This window comes from Tursiops truncatus, chromosome 4, assembly GCF_011762595.2.
Source record: "Tursiops truncatus isolate mTurTru1 chromosome 4, mTurTru1.mat.Y, whole genome shotgun sequence".
Taxonomy (NCBI): Eukaryota; Metazoa; Chordata; class Mammalia; order Artiodactyla; family Delphinidae; genus Tursiops; species Tursiops truncatus.
In genome coordinates, this window is record NC_047037.1 from 78,338,181 (window position 1) to 78,356,848 (window position 18,668).

At 34.6% G+C, this 18,668-nt stretch overlaps 1 protein-coding gene across 8 annotated transcripts in view; it reads left to right on the forward strand.

The window, feature by feature from the left end:
• Positions 1–18,668, forward strand: part of GSK3B (glycogen synthase kinase 3 beta) — a 201,165-nt gene that overhangs the window by 153,296 nt on the left and 29,201 nt on the right. For 6 of the 8 annotated variants that reach the window (XM_019922438.3, XM_019922437.3, XM_033855790.2 and 3 more), the window contains 3 exons: positions 1,164–1,259; positions 10,221–10,259; positions 13,038–13,224. In XM_019922438.3, the coding sequence (XP_019777997.1) occupies positions 1,164–1,259; positions 10,221–10,259; positions 13,038–13,224 (322 nt within the window). The remainder of the gene's footprint in view (positions 1–1,163; positions 1,260–10,220; positions 10,260–13,037; positions 13,225–18,668) is intronic. The other 2 variants (XM_019922442.3, XM_019922441.3) reach the window with 1 other exon arrangement.

Consider the following 18,668-nt stretch of genomic DNA (forward strand, 5'->3'; position numbering starts at 1 on the left):
TAATGATCAGTGATATTGAGCGTCGTTTAATGTGCTTATTTGCCATCTCTGTGTCTTCTGTGAAGTATCTGGTCATATCTTTTGCCCATTTTTATTGTGTTGTCTTTCTGTTTTTGAATTATAAGAGTCCTTGTACATTCGAGATACAAGTCCTTTGAAATATGTTTTGCAAATGTTTTCTCTCAGTCTAGCTTACCTTTTGTTTTCTTAAGAGTGTCTTTTGAAGAATAAAACTTTTAAAATTTTGATTAAGTTCTGCAAGTTTTAATGAAGTCTACAGAAGTAGAAACAAAATCCTGAAATTCTTACTTTGCCGTGATTATTCGCCACAAATCAAGTACTTATCATTACATTCTACTCCTCCTGCACAACTATCCTTGAATTGTAAATGGCTTAACATTTTATTTTAACAAACTTGTTTTATATCAGGCCCTAGAGTTATAAAGATGGGCAATAAATGTCATCTTTCTTCAAAGTGCTCATTTTAGTATTTAGTGTTTCTTCCCATCATCTACTTTGTGCACTCAGGTCCATATACTTTCCTTTGTCTGGTGCCTAATACAGCTCTGGAGGCAATGAAGTACTTGATATATTTTCATCTTGTATTATAGTTATACTTTTTTCCACACACGAATAAGTAAGTTTATCATAGCAGGAAATCTCTTGTTCTTTGTATCCTTCATATACCATAGTGTAGTTCCTAGTACACAGAGACACTCACTTAATATTCAGTGATTGAATGGAATTATTGATGACCATGTTTGACTAAGATCCTCCTAAATATCAACAGTTTATTAATAATAAAACCTTTGGCTTACTTTACTAAATGAATAAAAGATACTCTCATTTCAGATGCCATCATTGCAATAGATTGTTTTTCTAGACAGAACAAGGATTTTTACTTGAATATTTTTGAGTGATCTTTCTTTTACAAGCCTGATTTAACATTACTATTATCATAAATGTCCGTATACGGTAGTCTAGCATGGGTTCTGTAGTCAGTTAGAAATTAAAGTCTTTTTATAAAGTCTGCTCTATTTAATGAGCTGTGTATTTTATAACTTTGGGATTCCTTTTTCCAGTAAAACCAGTACATTAAGACATAAAGACTATATTTGTAAGTACATAGAAAAATACGGCAATAACTTGCTTTCTTTATCTAGGTCCTGGGGACACCAACAAGGGAGCAAATTAGAGAAATGAACCCAAACTACACAGAATTCAAATTCCCTCAAATTAAGGCACATCCTTGGACTAAGGTGAGTCAAAAGAGTTTTTTAAAAAGCACATTAACCAGTAGTTAACTAGAAGTTGGATTTCTCTTTGTTCTTAAAGTAAACTATTTCGAGACTAGATGGCTGCCAGAGTACAAAGTACAATAGCACTTCTGCACGTAAAGATAATTAGATAGCTGTACTTCAGTGTTTCATTGACCATATAGTTTCATCCCCACTGACTTCCTATAGAAAGTTTTCAGCCTGGGTTTTTGTTTGTAGGATCAGGACAATACATATACATAGCATTCAAATAAAGAATTTCATTAGGAGCAGGATCTTATATATAAATTTTGACTACTTAAAATTCAGAAGTAATTTCTTTACATAGTTAGAAGTGTTTATTATTAGTTCAGTATCATATAGCATATGAAAATATACATTTTATATATTTTTATTTTTTTAACTGTTAATATATAGACCATATTATAGATGATATTTTGTGTTCTTTTGTTTACTTTCCTATTGGTGTTTTGGGAGCAGGAATAAAATGAAGATTTGATCATACTAGTAGTATACATTGAAAGCAATTAATATGTCAACAGCGTGTCACTAGCCATTGGAAAAGCCTAACCGCAACATTTAGACGGAGCCAATTCTAAGAGCCATAAGTACTAATTTATGAGAAGACTTTATTTTTTGCTTTGATACTTAATTGAGATGATTCTAGAGAGATTTTATTACGAAGTTGTTTTCATGTCAGTTTGATTTGTGAGATTGTATGCAGAGGGAAAAGAAAAAAATCTCAACAGGGTTTATAGCTAGAGTGAATCTCTCATTTTATAGATTCTGAAACTCTGGCTAAACATGTCAAATGACTTATCAAAGATTCCATAGGTGGCTGTGACAAAGCCAGGATTAAGCTGCTTCCCGTGTGTGTGTGTGTGTGTGTGTGTGTGTGTGTGTGTGTGTGTGTGTGTGTGTGTGTGTGTGTGTGTGTGTGTGTGTGTGTGTGTGTGTGTGTGTGTGTGTGTGTGTGTGTTTAATGCCTGGTCTTTTAAACTTCTAGTTACGTGCTATGCATGCATCGCCCTTCCCAATTTACTTACATTTCATTATATATTTTGTGGGTTGGAAGTTTTCAGCTTTTTAATATGTATTTCAAGCAGAGACTTTGTATATTTAAAAATTTATATATATAACATGTTTTGATCATGTTCATTTAATTGGTTATAGATCTTTTATAATAAGAGGTGAAGTAATTTAGGGCTAGGTAAAATAATTTACAATTTTAGATTAAAAGTAGGTCTCTTTCTATAAGTTGTATTATGATTCAAGTTACTTTCCTTCGAGTTAATCACTATCTTCACTTCTCTTCGCTTCTCTTCACCTCTCTTCACTTCAGAAAATCCTCTTATTACTAATTATTTATTATTTAGAATCAAAGACCTCAGTAATATTTTAGTGCCAGAGCTATAGGTTGTAGCTTTCACTAAGATGTTGCCCTCTCCCCCACCCTCTTTTTAAGTTTACAATAAACACTAAATATTCTGAGGTAAATCATTCTTTGGTCTTTGTACTTCAAGTTTATTTTGAATCTGGTTCAGAAGATATTTAGTGTCTCTCACTTATTCTAAACTCAGAGAATCCTAGGTGGCCTGTTTGGATTTAGAAGCTGAGTTACAGTTTGAATCCAGCAAAGTTACTCCAAGTTAAAGTGTTTGTAACAAGTGATTTCAACCATGTTAAAGAGAAACAAAAAGCAATTAGTAGTTAGGGTAAGAAGAGTGTAGGTGATTTTATTTTCTTTGTTCTGCATTTCTATATTTCCATATTTTATTTAATAAGCATGTTATTTTTAGGAAGAAAGAAAAGTAAAATTCTTTTTGGTTGAATCTAATCTTAGTATTCATCACATGTATAGAGTTTCTGACCAATATAATGTTGAAACGAGGTCATGAGATCTTATTTAGTAGTCCTTGTCCTCAATTTTTTTTTTTTTAGTCAAGACTGACACCAGTATTAGTGTGTGTCATATTCTGCATTTTTTTCCCCTGGATTATATCTCTTCAAGTATTAGCCGGGATGGTATGTGGGGAATGATTTATTATAATTACCATGCAGGCAATTGAAGATTTGTGGTGAATTTGCATGCTTTACATCTTCTTTTGCCTTTGTGGATTCCTGATGTTTCTATATCTTACACTAATGCTTTTCAAACCTGAATAATCTATACAAAGCCCTTTTACTTGTTTGTTTTATTTAGGCTTCCATTCCTGTACCATGTGTAGAATAATAACTCAATTCTCCTACCTATTTTGTCTCTTCAAACTCTTGTGAACTCTTCATTCATATATGTAACATAATTGGGTTCTCACTTGGTACAAATGCATTTATTATGTAATAGTACACATATATTAATTTCTTAATAGTGCACACCATTAGGTTGCTGTTATTGTGGGTGTAAACACAAAACCAAATTCAGACATAGAAATTCCATGGCACTACTCTGTCATTCAGGTGATCCAGAATATATTGATTTTTAAAAGTAGATTATAATTGGAGCTTCCCTGGTTGCGCAGTGGTTGAGAGTCTGCCTGCCAATGCATGGGACACGGGTTCGTGGCCCGGTCTGGGAAGATCCCACATGCCGCGGAGCAGCTGGGCCCGTGAGCCATGGCCACTGAGCCTGCGCATCCGGAGCCTGTGCTCCGCAACGGGAGAGGCCACAACAGTGAGAGGCCCACGTACCACCAAAAAAAAAAAAAAAAGTAGATTATTATCAACATAATAATAAAAAATTTTAAATTTCTAGAGGGAACTCAGTCCCCTCTCCCCTGCCTTGTGATAGTGAACACCAACTTGAGAAATGCTTTCTTATGCTAGGCAGTCAATGGAGTTATTTTTTTAAAACATACAAAATGTTCTCTAAAGAGAAGAGCTTTTTGCCTTTGGAGGGCAGGTAAACGGGAGTCTGGAAACAAAACCTGCTTTGCCTTTATTGAGGTCTTCTGTTAAAACCCACTTTAGCCCCATTTCCTGAAGCTGTGAGCATGTAAACCCTCCTTTCCTATGTGGCAGTGTAGTACAACTATATCCCCAGATCTGGGAGCTCTTGTTCTCAAAAAATGTAGGCAGACAAAAAGATCAAGGGAGAAAATGTCTACCATGGAAACATTGAGGTGAAGGTATTAAGATGTGTAAGAAAGATAACAAACAGAAGAACAAAACAATGAAATAATCCTAGTGTGATATATAGCAGGAATCTTGAGAATTTAGAAATCCAATAAGATGGCCTTGCCTATTACTTAATAGCCATAACAACCTAATTCATTGGATAAGCATTTGAGGCTTAAGTTGGAAAGGAAATATGTTCTAATGTTTTGAAACAGGGACCAATATTGAGAGTGAGGGTGGGGAGGATAAATACCTCCCCACTGGTGTATGGTGTATACTTAAAAGAATAAAAGCCAGATGGGAAGCAAAAGGAAGTGATAATAAAAGTAAATTGAAAAAAAAATAAATTGAGAATTAAACAGAGATGGTGATTGGTTGGAAGAAGAGAAGAAGCTGAAATATTCTGCATTTGGTACATGGAGATTTGGTCAAATGACAGTTCTTTTAGGTATGAAGTAATGATCTAGTTTAAGCACTTCTCCCATTCCTTGTGCTTAAAATTTTTTTTGTTTTTGTCTTTTTTGTTTTGTTTTGTTTTGGTAAGATAGCAATTAGCTGTTGTGTCTTTTCTCCAAATTCTTTTGAAAACAAAGTATGCATATAAAGGATTATTTCATTTTAGTTCAGAGTAAATGTAAAGATTGTACCTCCAGTGTAGTTCTGTGATTTGTCCTCTCTATCTCCACTGCCCTGACTTTAGTTTAGCCCATCATCGTATCATAGAATTGTTAAAACAACCTCCTACATCCTAAGTTCCCTCCTTCATAGCTTTCACATCCTCATTGCTGTCAAAGTCAGCTTTCTTAAAAGCACATGTGATACTGTCACTTCTATTTAAAATTTTTCTGATTCCTCATTGCCTTTAGGAAAATTTGACATACTATACACATAAAGACAAGAGTTATCATGTGTCCCAATTTATGCTTGTCCAGTGAAATTATTAATGCCACGTTCCTTCACACTCTTCACTGTCCTAGTTTGGGTGACAGATTATCCAGTCACTCTGCTCCTAATCATTTCTGCTTTTTCTTTCCAGAAAAACAAGAGATTTAGTTCTTTGTCCTGCTCTTAACTTTTTCTGAGGCATCTAGTCCATTAAACCCAGTCTTTCCCAAGTGCTCCAACTCCTTCACCCTTAAATGCATACAGTTAAACAATGAATTTAAAAGCTTAGTGTTTAGTTGAGGTAGATTAAGGGTTTCTGATAAGGTTACATTGTAACAGTTATATAAATTTCTTCCCAATTTTGAGTAACGTTTTGTTTAAAGTTAAAACAAGTATTCCCCTTTATCCCAGTAATAAGTAATCCTGTGAGGTCAGTTAGATAACACAGATATCTGTATATTCTTTCAGAGTAATGAAATTCATAAATGATGTATCTGGTTAGTAGAAGGAAGTAGATTAGAATCCCAAGGGCCTTGGTCTCTTTCTGTTGACCTATTGCTGTTTAATATGTTAGCTACATATGACAGTGTTGTCCTCACTTTGAAGGGATCATGCAGTCATGCTGAATTTTTTTGGTCTAATCAAACTGTTCTCCTAATGATCCCCCAGAGAAGCCACATTCGTTTCTACCGCTTCCTAGTGAACACTCTTTTTTTCTCTGCTTACCAAGTCTTGACCTTCTGTTAAGACCTCAAATCTCACTTCTCCCGTGAAACATTTTCTAATTATCCAAATTCTACATGATTATTCCCACCACATAACTCCTGTAGTAGCTGTCAATTCATACCGTATGTATTGTAGCAGTTTCTAATTTCTCTTTTGTAATGGTAGTAATAAAATGAATATTCCCTCAAAATGTTTGTTGCTGAGTTTTTGGCATACATGAGTATGTATGCCAAAACTTAATATTAAGTATTAAGTTTACTTAATACTTGATTGTCTTTAGGGTATGTGAGGACCTTGGATCATTGGTTAAGTATCCTAGAAAGCCTTATCTGCAAAAATCAATCCTTACATACTTGATTTCTTAGAACACAGTCCACATGCTGTGAAATGAATGAATACTAGTGTTTCCAGCTAGCTAATAGAGTAAGCAGAAAATTGAGGTCATTTCAGCCATCAAGGACTCAGACCAGATGAACTGCTTATTATATGTATTATTCTCTATGCTTAAAGCTAAACCAAAAAGCCCCACTATAATATTTTTTAAAAGACTTTTCTTCATAATGTTGGTTTTTATTCCCTGAGCCTTTGAGTACAAGATTTTTCACTTGGTAAACTTACCTGTTCTAACTACAGTTTCACATGTTACCAAAAATGTCTTCAGAGGGTCTTAGCGCAAAACAAAAATTGCTGTCAAACTTTTTTTTTTTGCAAGTCCACTCTACCTTTTCTGGTCTGTCTGCCTTGTTTTGCTCACATGTATTCCAGAAAGCATAAAACTGTGTTGGGGATTTCTATTGGTTCCTAAGTCTGCCACTTGTCTGTTTTGTTCTATTGCTTAGGTAATCAATTGTATATTATTACTCAACCCCATCTGCATGCTGACCTCAACTAGTACATTATCAATTATCTCATAAATATACTACGTTCTCTACTGAATTTTCTACCTACATCACCTATTTTCCTATGTGAATAGACCTCCTCACTTTTCTGTTTATACTGGCTTTACCGCTATTTCTTTGGAAACTATTGCACATTAAAATCCAGCTACTAGTGTGGCTAGTCCATATGTGGGAAGAATAATATAAAAAAGAAAGAATGCTAAGACATAAGTTTCAAGATCACTTGTGGGGAGCAGAGGATAAGGTTGAGGGTGGATTGAAAAAGAAGGCAAAAATCTGCTTCTGACTTAATCATTTGTTCTTTAAAACACTTATCTCCTGTGTAATCAGTGCTGTGCTGGCTACCATAAAGGATGCAAAAGAACTAAAATATATAGTCCTCCTCTTTGAAAAACTTAGAGATGATATAACTGACTCAGTTGAAGCAAGTATTGAATAATATATATAACCATATACTTGATTATGTACTATTGGTATTCAAAGTTGTTTCACATACTATAGGTATTATAGGGAAGAGTTCCAGCATGGGTGGTGGAGGGGAAAAGGAAGCCTCCTTTAAGGGTGATAGAAGGGCTAGGGGGAATGAGGGTGGGTACTTTTGAAGGAGGATTTAGATCTGCTTAGGTGTCGCTTAAGTTAGGAATTGCTGTAGTTTAGGGGAATATCCCTTAAGATAAGGAGGTGTGGATGAAAAGAAAATATTATATTCTTAGGAAGATCAAGCTGACTATAGTCACCATTTTATGAACAATGAAAGATTAAATTGGATAAGTGGACATTTGGTAATTCACACTTCTATAGTATAGTACTATTTTATCAGTAAATGAGATTAGAGGGAGAAATTTCATTTCATAGTTAAATGCTGATATCAATACACATATGATATTCCTTATGTGTATTAGAGCTCAGGAAATCTCCATAAGCCTTTTAATTAGTGCAGCTGAAATGTATTGAATGCTGGCTCTGCTGTGGCTAAGGAAAGGATGTTTTTGTTTCTTATGAATTATGTACTGCACATGAGCACTTCAGTAGACTTAAGTTCTTTTCTTAATTAACTTGATTAATTAGCATAGTTAACTAGTCAACAAATCCATGGCATTGTCTCACTTTTAGTCCTGTATTTAAGGCTTACAAATTGCAAATAATTTTATATATTAGGGTTGCTCTTCAGGAATGTTCATGGTGTATCAGTTTTTAGCATTGGATGCTTGTGTATTTTGGGTATGACCAGAGAACAGTGTCGTCTGTATTGTACATTTATCACAATGAAAACTTGGGAGGAGTAGCTGTTTGAAACAGGCACAGTACTTGTTCTGCATTCTACTTAGATTAATTATCATTGCTCATAGGCATTCTTACATTGCTCTGGTTGGCTGTTTAATACAGTGGAATTGTTGAAAGCTGATGCTATGAGAATCAACCATAGGCCTTGATGTGGTATATATGACCATTTATAAATGATAATTTTAAGGGGCTTATGATTCAGTCATAACAGCTCCAGGTTGAAATTTGATGTTTGATGGCAAAAGTCTATTCTAGGACGTGTAAAGGAGAAAATTACCTCTGTCCTTTCTGAGTTATCCAAATACAAATTTATTTTGAATAATTCTTCTGTTAAGGACTCATTTGCATTTGTTCAGTACCACAGATAATTTATTTTGGAAAAAAATGAATTTTTTCTCTCAGTTTCTTCTGTAGACTAGTATTTGTGATGAGAGTTTGTTTCAATTTAAGAAAATAAGTTGCTGCACAGGTGAGGTAGTATTTGAATCACTTAAAAGTTCATGTCAGTGTTTTGATTCTTTTCAGTTTTTCCTTTCTCTTTTGTTTTCTTTCCTTTTGTTTATTTATTTTTTGCTTTGTTCTGTTTTGTTTTATTTATTTATTTTTGGTTTTAGTTTTTACAGGGGGTGTTTTGGGCTCTTCATGGCCTTGCTGACATTCTTGGCTGGCCATATTTAGTCTGCGCACTAATTATTAGTTGGCCCAGTTGAGTCTTACTTTGTGCTCTCAGTTTTTTGAGTCTGGTTTTCTATTTTTGTCCACCTGGTTGTGTTTTAAGTTCATGAGAGATTTTTATCCTGATGGGCCGGATTTTAATCCGTGTACTAAATTTTAGTCTGCAGACTAAAAATAATCCGCGGATTATTTATTTTTGCAAAATATTTAATTCCCCCACTGGAAACTATCCTAAAAGAATGTTAAATTCTCTTAGAATAGCCAAGGGAATTCACAGCTACTGGTGAGGTCTGCCATTTTTTGTTCTCAATACCTAGACATAATAGACCCTACTACCTCCCTTTTGCATAATTGGCTCCGTTGTGCCTAGGTGTTGGTGTACATTACTATGCATGTCACCTATAACTGTGACTGTCCCTTAGTTGTATTGTTCATTGTATATATTTTTGTTTAGCTTTTGGTGGGTGAATTGGGCATATTTGCAGATGGAGCTGTGTTGAATTTGTAGTGCTCAAAGATACAGAATTTTTTTCAGTGAGTTTTTCCAAAAAGAAAGAATGTTCATTATTTTTCCTAAGTAATGGGTGCAAGGGTATTAGGGGGCAAAGCCCACAATAGAAAAAGTAAGTTTATACCCGCACTCCTGAGGTGATATGTCAATTTCCTGAAGAGTCCTCTAAGATAATGAGAATGTCAGTAAACATCTCTTAGCAGGGAAGTCAATCCAAAATGGAGAATAATCCGCGGTGGCCTGATCCTTCTTAGCTCACACAAATTGAAAATATCTGGCTTGAAATCTATAGTAATATAAATTAAATATATTTATTACTTTTCTCTCATCACTAATAATTTAGCAAAAAATGTTTATACTGTGTACTGAAATTCATTAATAGAGAAAATTAGCAAATTGGGAACTTGTATCTTTAAAAGCAGTCTGATATGCCCCCTCCCAAGCCATGTCAATGGACAATGAATCCAGGTCGTAGAAGACCAAACAGTTTACTTTGGGAACTTTACTTCTAGATTTCATTTTGATTTTAACTTTTTTTGGTTTTGTATTTTTTTAATAAACGCACTGGCATCGGAACATAATTAACTAAAATTAAAATGTTTCTTTACTGTGCCTCACCATTGCGCAATCAAATTTTTTTGGCATACACTGTGGTGAAATAATTTTTAAAACTTGGACTTGCTACTGTGGAGACTGATGTTTAAAGTTTATAACTGTATAAACATTTTCTATGTCCCCCCCCCACACCATGGATTTCTTATAACATTGGATATATTTTTCCTTGCTGGACTATTCTCTTTTGGATTGACTTCCCCTGTTTGGATTATTTCACTGCATTCTCATCTTTAGGATTCGTCAGGAACAGGACATTTCACCTCAGGAGTTCGGGTATGTACTTAATTTTTTTTTCCCAAAATTTCAGGGCAGGTCTATAAAACTAGGGGGAAAACTTTTTTGAAAGGCTAAATAGTTATTCATTCTTGAAATGTAATAGTAAAAACAATGTAGGTAGCTGTGATTTCTGTTTTTACTCACTGTATGGTATAGGTTTTGCTTATAGTATATTTAGATTGTCAGTTTCCTGAGTGATTTATTGACATCTAAGCTGAAGTTTAGGAGTTGAGGGGTTTAAAAATTATTATTTTTACAAGAATAAATATTGACAAAGATCCACAGAACCAAAGATTCCGAGTGTTAGGCAATTTAAATGAGTAAGGAATGAAAAGCAGCAGAAACTAAAAGCCAAGGACTTCCATGGCAGTCCAGGGGTCAAGACTCTGTATTTCCACTGAAGTGGGGACGGGTTCGATCCCTGGTTGGGGAAGTTCTGCATGCCGCGCATTGCGGCCAAAAAAAAAAAGAAGCCAAATCTCAATAGTTACTGATTTCCTTTTCTTTAGACACAGACATAATTCAGAAGAGCTGTTTCTAGTTTGGCCTGTAATTTTTGAAAGTTGCATGCTACCACACCCAGTCTTATGGTCAGAAATCTGGACTTTGGGTACACTGGGTTTTGACCCCGCATAATTTTCCGCTTAACCTTTATCCATAGATTACTGAACCAAGACTTTTCTCATCAAGAATCTCTCAAGGGGTTTAAATTAATAATGGATACATTTTTAAAAGGCGGGTTAAGTCTTAATTTTAGGCTCTTGGTATGAATTCTTTTCTTTATTGTTTTTAACTCTTTGATACTGTGAGTTAGGATTCCCTGGCAAGAATAAGCTAATATGTGTCTTAGTACCAACATGGATGGTCACTTGTAGCCAGTAAGAAACCAGAAAGATGTGGATGACTTTTTTTTTTAATAATCAGAAATAAGCTTACAATACTGATTTATTAATAGCAATAACACAAATTTTTTTTTCATTTAAACTACACTCACTGTGTAGCTTCCCTGCATTTGAATGTTAGAAGATATTTATTTCTGCTTTTGGTGGTGGTACTTTTAATTCTACTTATGTGTTACCATATTGGTGCAGAGACATTTTTATTAGACTAGCTAGCAAAATAAATCCATATGCTGTCAAATGCAAATTGCCCTCAGAGCAATGTCAGTAGTGCTTAATATTTTTACGAAAAATTTTCTAAATATTTCCACTGATTATTTTCTTTCACACTTTGATTATGGTTCTGGCTGGGGAGCAAGAAAGGGGAAAATGACTAAGAACAGTGTAAGATCTAAACATTTCAAATAATACAGTAACTCCTTGACTGAGGCAAGTCAGATTACTCAAAAGAATAAAGATAAAGCAGTTTTTGACCTTAGAGAGAGGGTTTTCTAACAAGCCAAATAAATTAACTAAGGCCTTTAATATTCGGAAGTAAATTTCTAATATCCTACCCAAGCCAATCTCTCAATTTCCATGGAAAATATCTTTATTAATAATAAACTTTGTGTAAAAACAAAAGGAATAAAAAAAGATTTTCAGAGTAGAGTACTCTTATAAATAGTCTCTTATAACCTAAGGAGTCTGTAGTAGTAACCAGTTCTGCTTTCAGCCTAGGTGAATAGACAAATGTTACATGAGCCTTTCTCGTTAGGAAAACTTAAGCCTCCCAGGCTCCTCTGTGCCTTGTCACAATCTACATGTTCTTTCCTCACTTTTAGGTCTATTTCCCTCCATTTTTACACATCTCTTTCTCTTTATGTGTCTGTCCACCTCCACCACTGCCACTACTACACCTTCTATTTGATTCTGTGTTCTTCTTGTCAAGGGGTATATGTTTCATTTTTCTTTAGTTTCAAAGGCTTTCTGTTCGTTTATTTGTTTTTCACCTTCTGCTTTTATTCTTTAACTGTCCATAATTTAGAACACAGTATATTTTTCATAGTTTCATGTATTTATTAGGAGTTTTAAGACATAGATGAGTAGAAAGCTTTCTATTCCTTTAAGCAAATTTATTTATTTGCATTTTGCTTCAGTATAGCTTTCAGTTTACTTTTTCTGTGAATTAATAGCTCTTAATGAAAAATACGTTTCTCTATTCCTGATTAAAACCCTAGAATATTTATTCAAATGAGGGTAAACTGGCCGTGTTCACGACAACCGCTACCTGAGAAAACAGTTTTGGACATTTTGCGAAGTTCTGGATATTCAAGAATTTCTTCAAATAATAATAGTCTCTGCTTATTGAAGAATTAATACCAGATCATTAATATTTATAGACTAAGAGTAAAACAGCTTTTCTTTTTTAAAAGATATTAATTGCCAAAATTTGAACAGCGCTGTCCATTATCCATAATCGTTCTGCTAAAAAAATCACACAAAAGAGGCAACGTTTTATCTGTTGCCACAGCAGTCAAAACTTTAAAATTAATTTTGTATTCTCCTAGTTGCGCTTGCCTCCAGAACTCAGGCTTTCTTTTGTGCCTGTCACATTTTGTGTGCATGTTTGATTGTACTGCTTTATGATCAGCATATATAGATTTTTTTCCATTTCCCCTAGTTTTTTCTCTGAGCTTTTCTCATATAGTCTTTAATTAGCGGTTCACATCACTGTGGTAAATCATGTGCAGTTAACTCCTTTCATTCTAGAAGGTTCCTTTCACAAATGCAACCATGTTTTTGTACATGGTGGGAATTAACTCAGTACTCAGAGGATAATTTGCTAAGATTCTTACAAGGAAACATTAATTGTACCTTCTCTTTTTTTATACCGTAGGTCTTCCGACCTCGAACTCCACCAGAGGCGATTGCACTATGTAGCCGTCTGCTGGAGTATACCCCAACTGCCCGATTGACACCACTGGAAGCTTGTGCACATTCATTTTTTGATGAATTACGGGACCCAAATGTCAAACTACCAAATGGGCGAGACACACCTGCACTCTTCAACTTCACCACTCAAGGTAACTTCTAACACTTAATTCTTTTACCATTTCTGGGAAAATTACACATGTGTGTGAAGTGACACTCTGTTAATTAAATCTGTGTAGGATAAAAGTAGGCATATTAAGTACTTATGCAGGTAGGAAGCATCCTATCTAACCACTTATTAGGCTACCACTTGTATGGTTTTGAACAAAATAATGGCAGGCAAAAAGTTTCAAATAGGCATAGCTTCTCTAATTTTTAGCAGATTATGATAAATCTTGGCACTGGAGAAGTTATATAGAGATTTCACTGAGTGAGGTTTATCACTAGTAAGACTAATGTATAATTTAACCTTCAGCTTTGTATATAAAAGTTAGAATATTAAAATTTCTTGCTTCCCAAGGATTTATATCAAGTTTTTTTAACCTGGGAATAAATTGGTGGCTGTATTTTTGTAATTTTAGACATTATACAGATGGGGAAAACTAGAGTCCTGTAAACCCCTTCTTGGAACTTAATATAACTTTATATATAAGGGATGTAGAAGAGAAATTCTCATCCCTTCTGGGCTTGGCATCATTGCTGCTGAGAAAACACTGATTGGAAAACTAAGTTTGTGCATTGGTGGTTTCTAAAAAGCCCAGGGATAGTCATTTCTTCACCATTTCTATGTTCGTTTTTCATTCATTCATCAACCACACTGCCTCTGATGATATGATTTTCTTCCTAAACTGAACATTAAATGTGTACAATTCCCTATAGATAAAACAAGGAATAAATAGATTGCTTGTTTTCATTGATTAGTCAAGCTAAAAATATAGAAGGGGGATGGAGAGCTTTCTGTGATCAGGAAATAGATATATTTCCTTTATTATAAAGCCAATTTTTCCCCCATATTTAAACTTTTCTAAAATTGATTGTGGAAAAATGTGCTGCTTAAACTTTAGATTTGGAACATCTAAGTTGCTAGTAAAATAGACCTGGATGATTCAGTTGACTATAATCTTAAGCTGTCACTATTACGTAATGCTGGCAATGCTGATGTAGTCTACGTTCATCTAAGAAAAATGTTCAGGTATCCTGGGACTATTAATTTTGACTAGGGTTGATCAGAAATCACTTGGAATGTTGTTTTAAGTCCTGACTATGCCTCTCTAAGAAGAATGTTAATGAATGCCAGGTAGGGTATACAAAGGAGCAGAATTGGATATAGAGCCTGGAAAAGTGAAGACTTAAGGGACTCCTGAGAAAAATACCTCAAATAAAGACCTCAGCCCCTGGCATAAATAGAGACTAAATAAAATTATTGATGAATCAATAAAGAAGTTTTCAGCTGGTAATAATGGAACAAGCTGTTTTCAGAATATTGATCTGTATATCAGGGAAAAGCTGGATGATGTCAAATATTGTAGATAAGATGATTCTGATTTGGAAGAAGGATAGACTGGGAGACTCTTGGCCTCTTCCAGAACAGAAATTCATTGATTCCATGTCATACAAGTTTTAGACCTCTTGAGAAAATAAATTTTATTTTTAATTCTTACTGCTTTTGTTTTAATCGAGTAATACATGTAGATGGAAGAAAATGTTGAAAATGCAGAGGAGGTAGAGAAAATTAAAATTACAATCCCGAAGTACTTTTAGTCTTCAAAATAATCACTTTTAGCATTTTATGGTGTAGCTCTTTTCAGTCTTTTTTCTAATGCTAAAACTGTTAATCCTTGAATATAAAGTGATCCTCTATTTTCCCATTTAGAAGATCCCAAAAGGGTTCTTTTTGTTAACTTGAATATATTGAAAATTATATATTATGTAAAGTTAATATTAGGTTAGGAATTTATTTTACATCTCAAATTTCATAAAACAATTTTTTTCAAACTGTATATGCATCTTTTACATCTGTGTCTTTGTTATCAGTAGAGCTACTTTTTGAACCATCTATATAGTTTTTTAGGTTACATCACCTAAAGTTTTTAATATGAAGCACTTTTTGAATCTGTCTGAGACCGCCATTGGAAATTCTACATGTACCATTTACATAGCATGATACATTTTTTTCCTTTTTGTACTGTAGGTATATGTTTATTGTCTGCATAATATAATTATTTAGTGGATTGCTTTTTAAAGTGGTATCTAAAAGGCTTTTGTATACAGTGACATCCAGTGGAACTGTGGAGTCTTGACATCAGAAACTACTAAGTCAGTGCTAAATTTCTTTACCTCTTTTTTTTTACCATTTCTGTCAGGTAACTTTAAAGTTTCCCAAATTTTGAAGGGAAACTTGATTGCGTTTTTTCCCATGCTAAGTATCTTCTCCAGCAAGTACTTTGTTTCTCAGAATACACAAATCAAGACAGCCCCTTGTCAAGTGAACAACTTAGTAGAAACTCAAATGCATACAAGGTGGTATTTATGATGGATACATTTTGGAGAATAATTCTCCTTAAATTGAGACATATTTTGATACATACTCTTCAATGTGTGTGTGCACCTGTATGTGTTGATTGAAAATGAGATGCTGCTTAAACCTTTCTTTGATCAGATTTTAAAATCCAGGATTCAGTTTCACTGTTCCCATGCACTATTTTTGAAGTAATTACATTTAACTCTTTAGTCACTGGCTAATAATTTTCTATTATTACTAAAGAAAATAAAATTTAAAACAACTAAGTTTGTTATTTTATGAATTTCTAAGCTTTTTAAAAAACTGAGATAAAATTCACATAGCATGAGATGAACCATTTTAAAGTAAACAATCCAGTGGTGTTAATACATTCACAGTGTTGTGCAGCTATCACTTCTGTCAAATTCCAAAACATTTTCATTGCTCCTGAAGAAAACTCCATACGCATTAAGCACTCAGTCTCCATTAATCCCTCCTTCAGCCCTTGGTAGCCACCAATCTGCTTTCTGTCTCTATAGATTTCCCTATTCTGGGTATTTCATATGATGGAATCACATAATGTGGGATTCTTTCACTTAGCATGTTTTCAGAGCTCATCCATGTTGTAGCATGTATCAGTATTTCATTCCTTTTTATGGCAGAATAATATTTCATTATATCATGTCTTAATCAGTTCAGGCAACTATAACAAAATACCATAGACTAGGTGGATTAAGCAGCAAACATTATTTTTTTTAAACATCTTTATTGGAGTATAATTGCCTTACAATGGTGTGTTAGTTTCTGCTGTATAAAAAAGTGAATCAGCTATACATATACATATATCCCCATATCTCCTCCCTCTTGCGTCTTCCTCCCACCCTCCCTATCTCACCCCTCTAGGTGGTGACAGAGCACCGAGCTGATCTCCCTGTGCTATGCGGCTGCTTCCCACTAGCTATCTGTTTTACATTTGGTAGTATATATAAGTCCATGCCACTCTCTCACTTTGTCCCAGCTTACCCTTCCCCCTCCCCGTGTCCTCAAGTCCATTCTCCACGTCTGCATCTTTATTCCTGTCCTGCCCCTAGGTTCTTCAGAACCATTTTTTTTTTTTTTTTTTTAGATTCCATATATATGTGTTAGCATACGGTGTTTGTTTTTCTCTTTCTGACTTACTTCACTCTGTATGACAGACTCTAGGTCCATCCACCTCACTACAAATAACTCAATTTCGTTTCTTTTTATGGCTGAGTAATATTCCATTGTATATATGTGCCACATCTTCTTTATCCATTCATCTGTCGATGGACACTTAGGTTTAAGCAGCAAACATTTCTCTCTCACGGTTCTGGAGGTTGGGAACATCAAGATCAAGATGCCAGCAAATTCAGTGTTCGGCAGGGGCCCACCTCCTGGTTTGCAGATGGCTACTTTTTGCTCATATGGTGAAGAGAGATCACCTCTCTTGTGTCGCTTCTTATAAGACCACTAATCCCATTCATGAGGGTTCTACCCTCATGACCAAATTTCCTCCCAAAGACTCCACTTCCAGATACCATCACATTGTGGATTAGGGCTTCAGCATATGAAGTTTAAGGGGACACAAACCTTCAGTCCATAGCATAGGGATATACCACATTTTGTTTATCCATTCATGTACTGATGGACATTTGGTTTGTTTCTACCTTCTGGCTATTGTGAATAGTGCTGCTCTGACCATTGTGTACAAGTATGAATTTGTTTGAATACTTGTTTTCAGTTTTTTTGAGTCATATGGTAATTCTATGTTTAATTTCTTAAGGAACTACCAAACCATTTTGCACAATGGCTTGCACATTTTACATTCCTACCAGGAATGTTACAAGCGTCCCCATTTCTTCACATCCTCACAAATACTTGTCTTCCTTTTTTTTTTTAATAGCTGTCTCAGTGGGTGTGAAGTGGTATCTCATTTGATCCTAAGGCTTACTGCAGTATAATGATTTAGAACCTGGTAAATGCTATTTACCTGTTCTCTAGTAAATTGTGTTCATAAGACAGATTAACATGAAAATAAATCGGCTTAGATTTTAGAATATGGTCTCTAAAATATTGGAAGGACTTTTGTGAGTGGGCAGTTTTCATATTGTCAAATAATAGAATCAACTAAAGTAAAGAAAAGGCTCATTTTAAAGAGTAAATAATTTAACTCAGACTTTGTTCACACATACCTAATTGTTACAAGTTTTAAAAAAGGAATGAAGAATGTTTTATTTTGATATTTCAACTTTTTATATTTGCCCAGGATATCAAACATAAATATGACTCTGTGTATGTCTGAATGTGCATATGACTTTGAGGAGTTGAAGAATATGTGTGTACATGGATGTGGTATATGTAGACATGGCATGCAATCTCTGTGGCTGTCAGACTCTATGTGATTCTTTGGATATCAGTGAAAAGGATGTGCATGAATCTTTGTACCTCTTCAAATGGACCCTGTGAATATATCCTTGAAATGGTTTTTCATAAAACTCAATGTATTAAGTTGAACATGACATCATTTTGTAATATGGCCCTTCTTTATTAAAGTTGTTAAATGCTGCCCTGTCTTAGCAGCCATTCTGAAACTAGGCTATGATCACTTAGTAGTACTTTCTCCCTATCCTTCTAGATCACTATTATACTTGAACAGTGTTTCCATATAAGGACACAGCTGTCCAGGAAAGAGGTGCTACTTGATGTCAATAATTTTTGTTATTTCTGTTTGATCCTCCCTGTTCTGATTTTGGAGCAGTTTTTGCAAATGGTCATCTTATTTACTAAGGCAAAGATGTAACTGTTGTGCAGATGCAACTTTAAAGCACATACTAATTAATAGCAGTTAATGGATGATCAGAATAAAACTGGCTAATTCAAGAGAATGAAGAAGGAGAACTAACTTTCCAGTTGGTTGTATAGCTAGAGAGAGTGCAGAGATAGGAAACATGGGGGCAGAGGTAGGGGGGGATGGAGGGTGTCATTAGTGAGGTTCTGCTGTACCCTCCTACATCCTCACAGCAAATTTTCAGTGAAGTCTATACTATTTTCCCCAGATAAACTAAAGGTAATCCC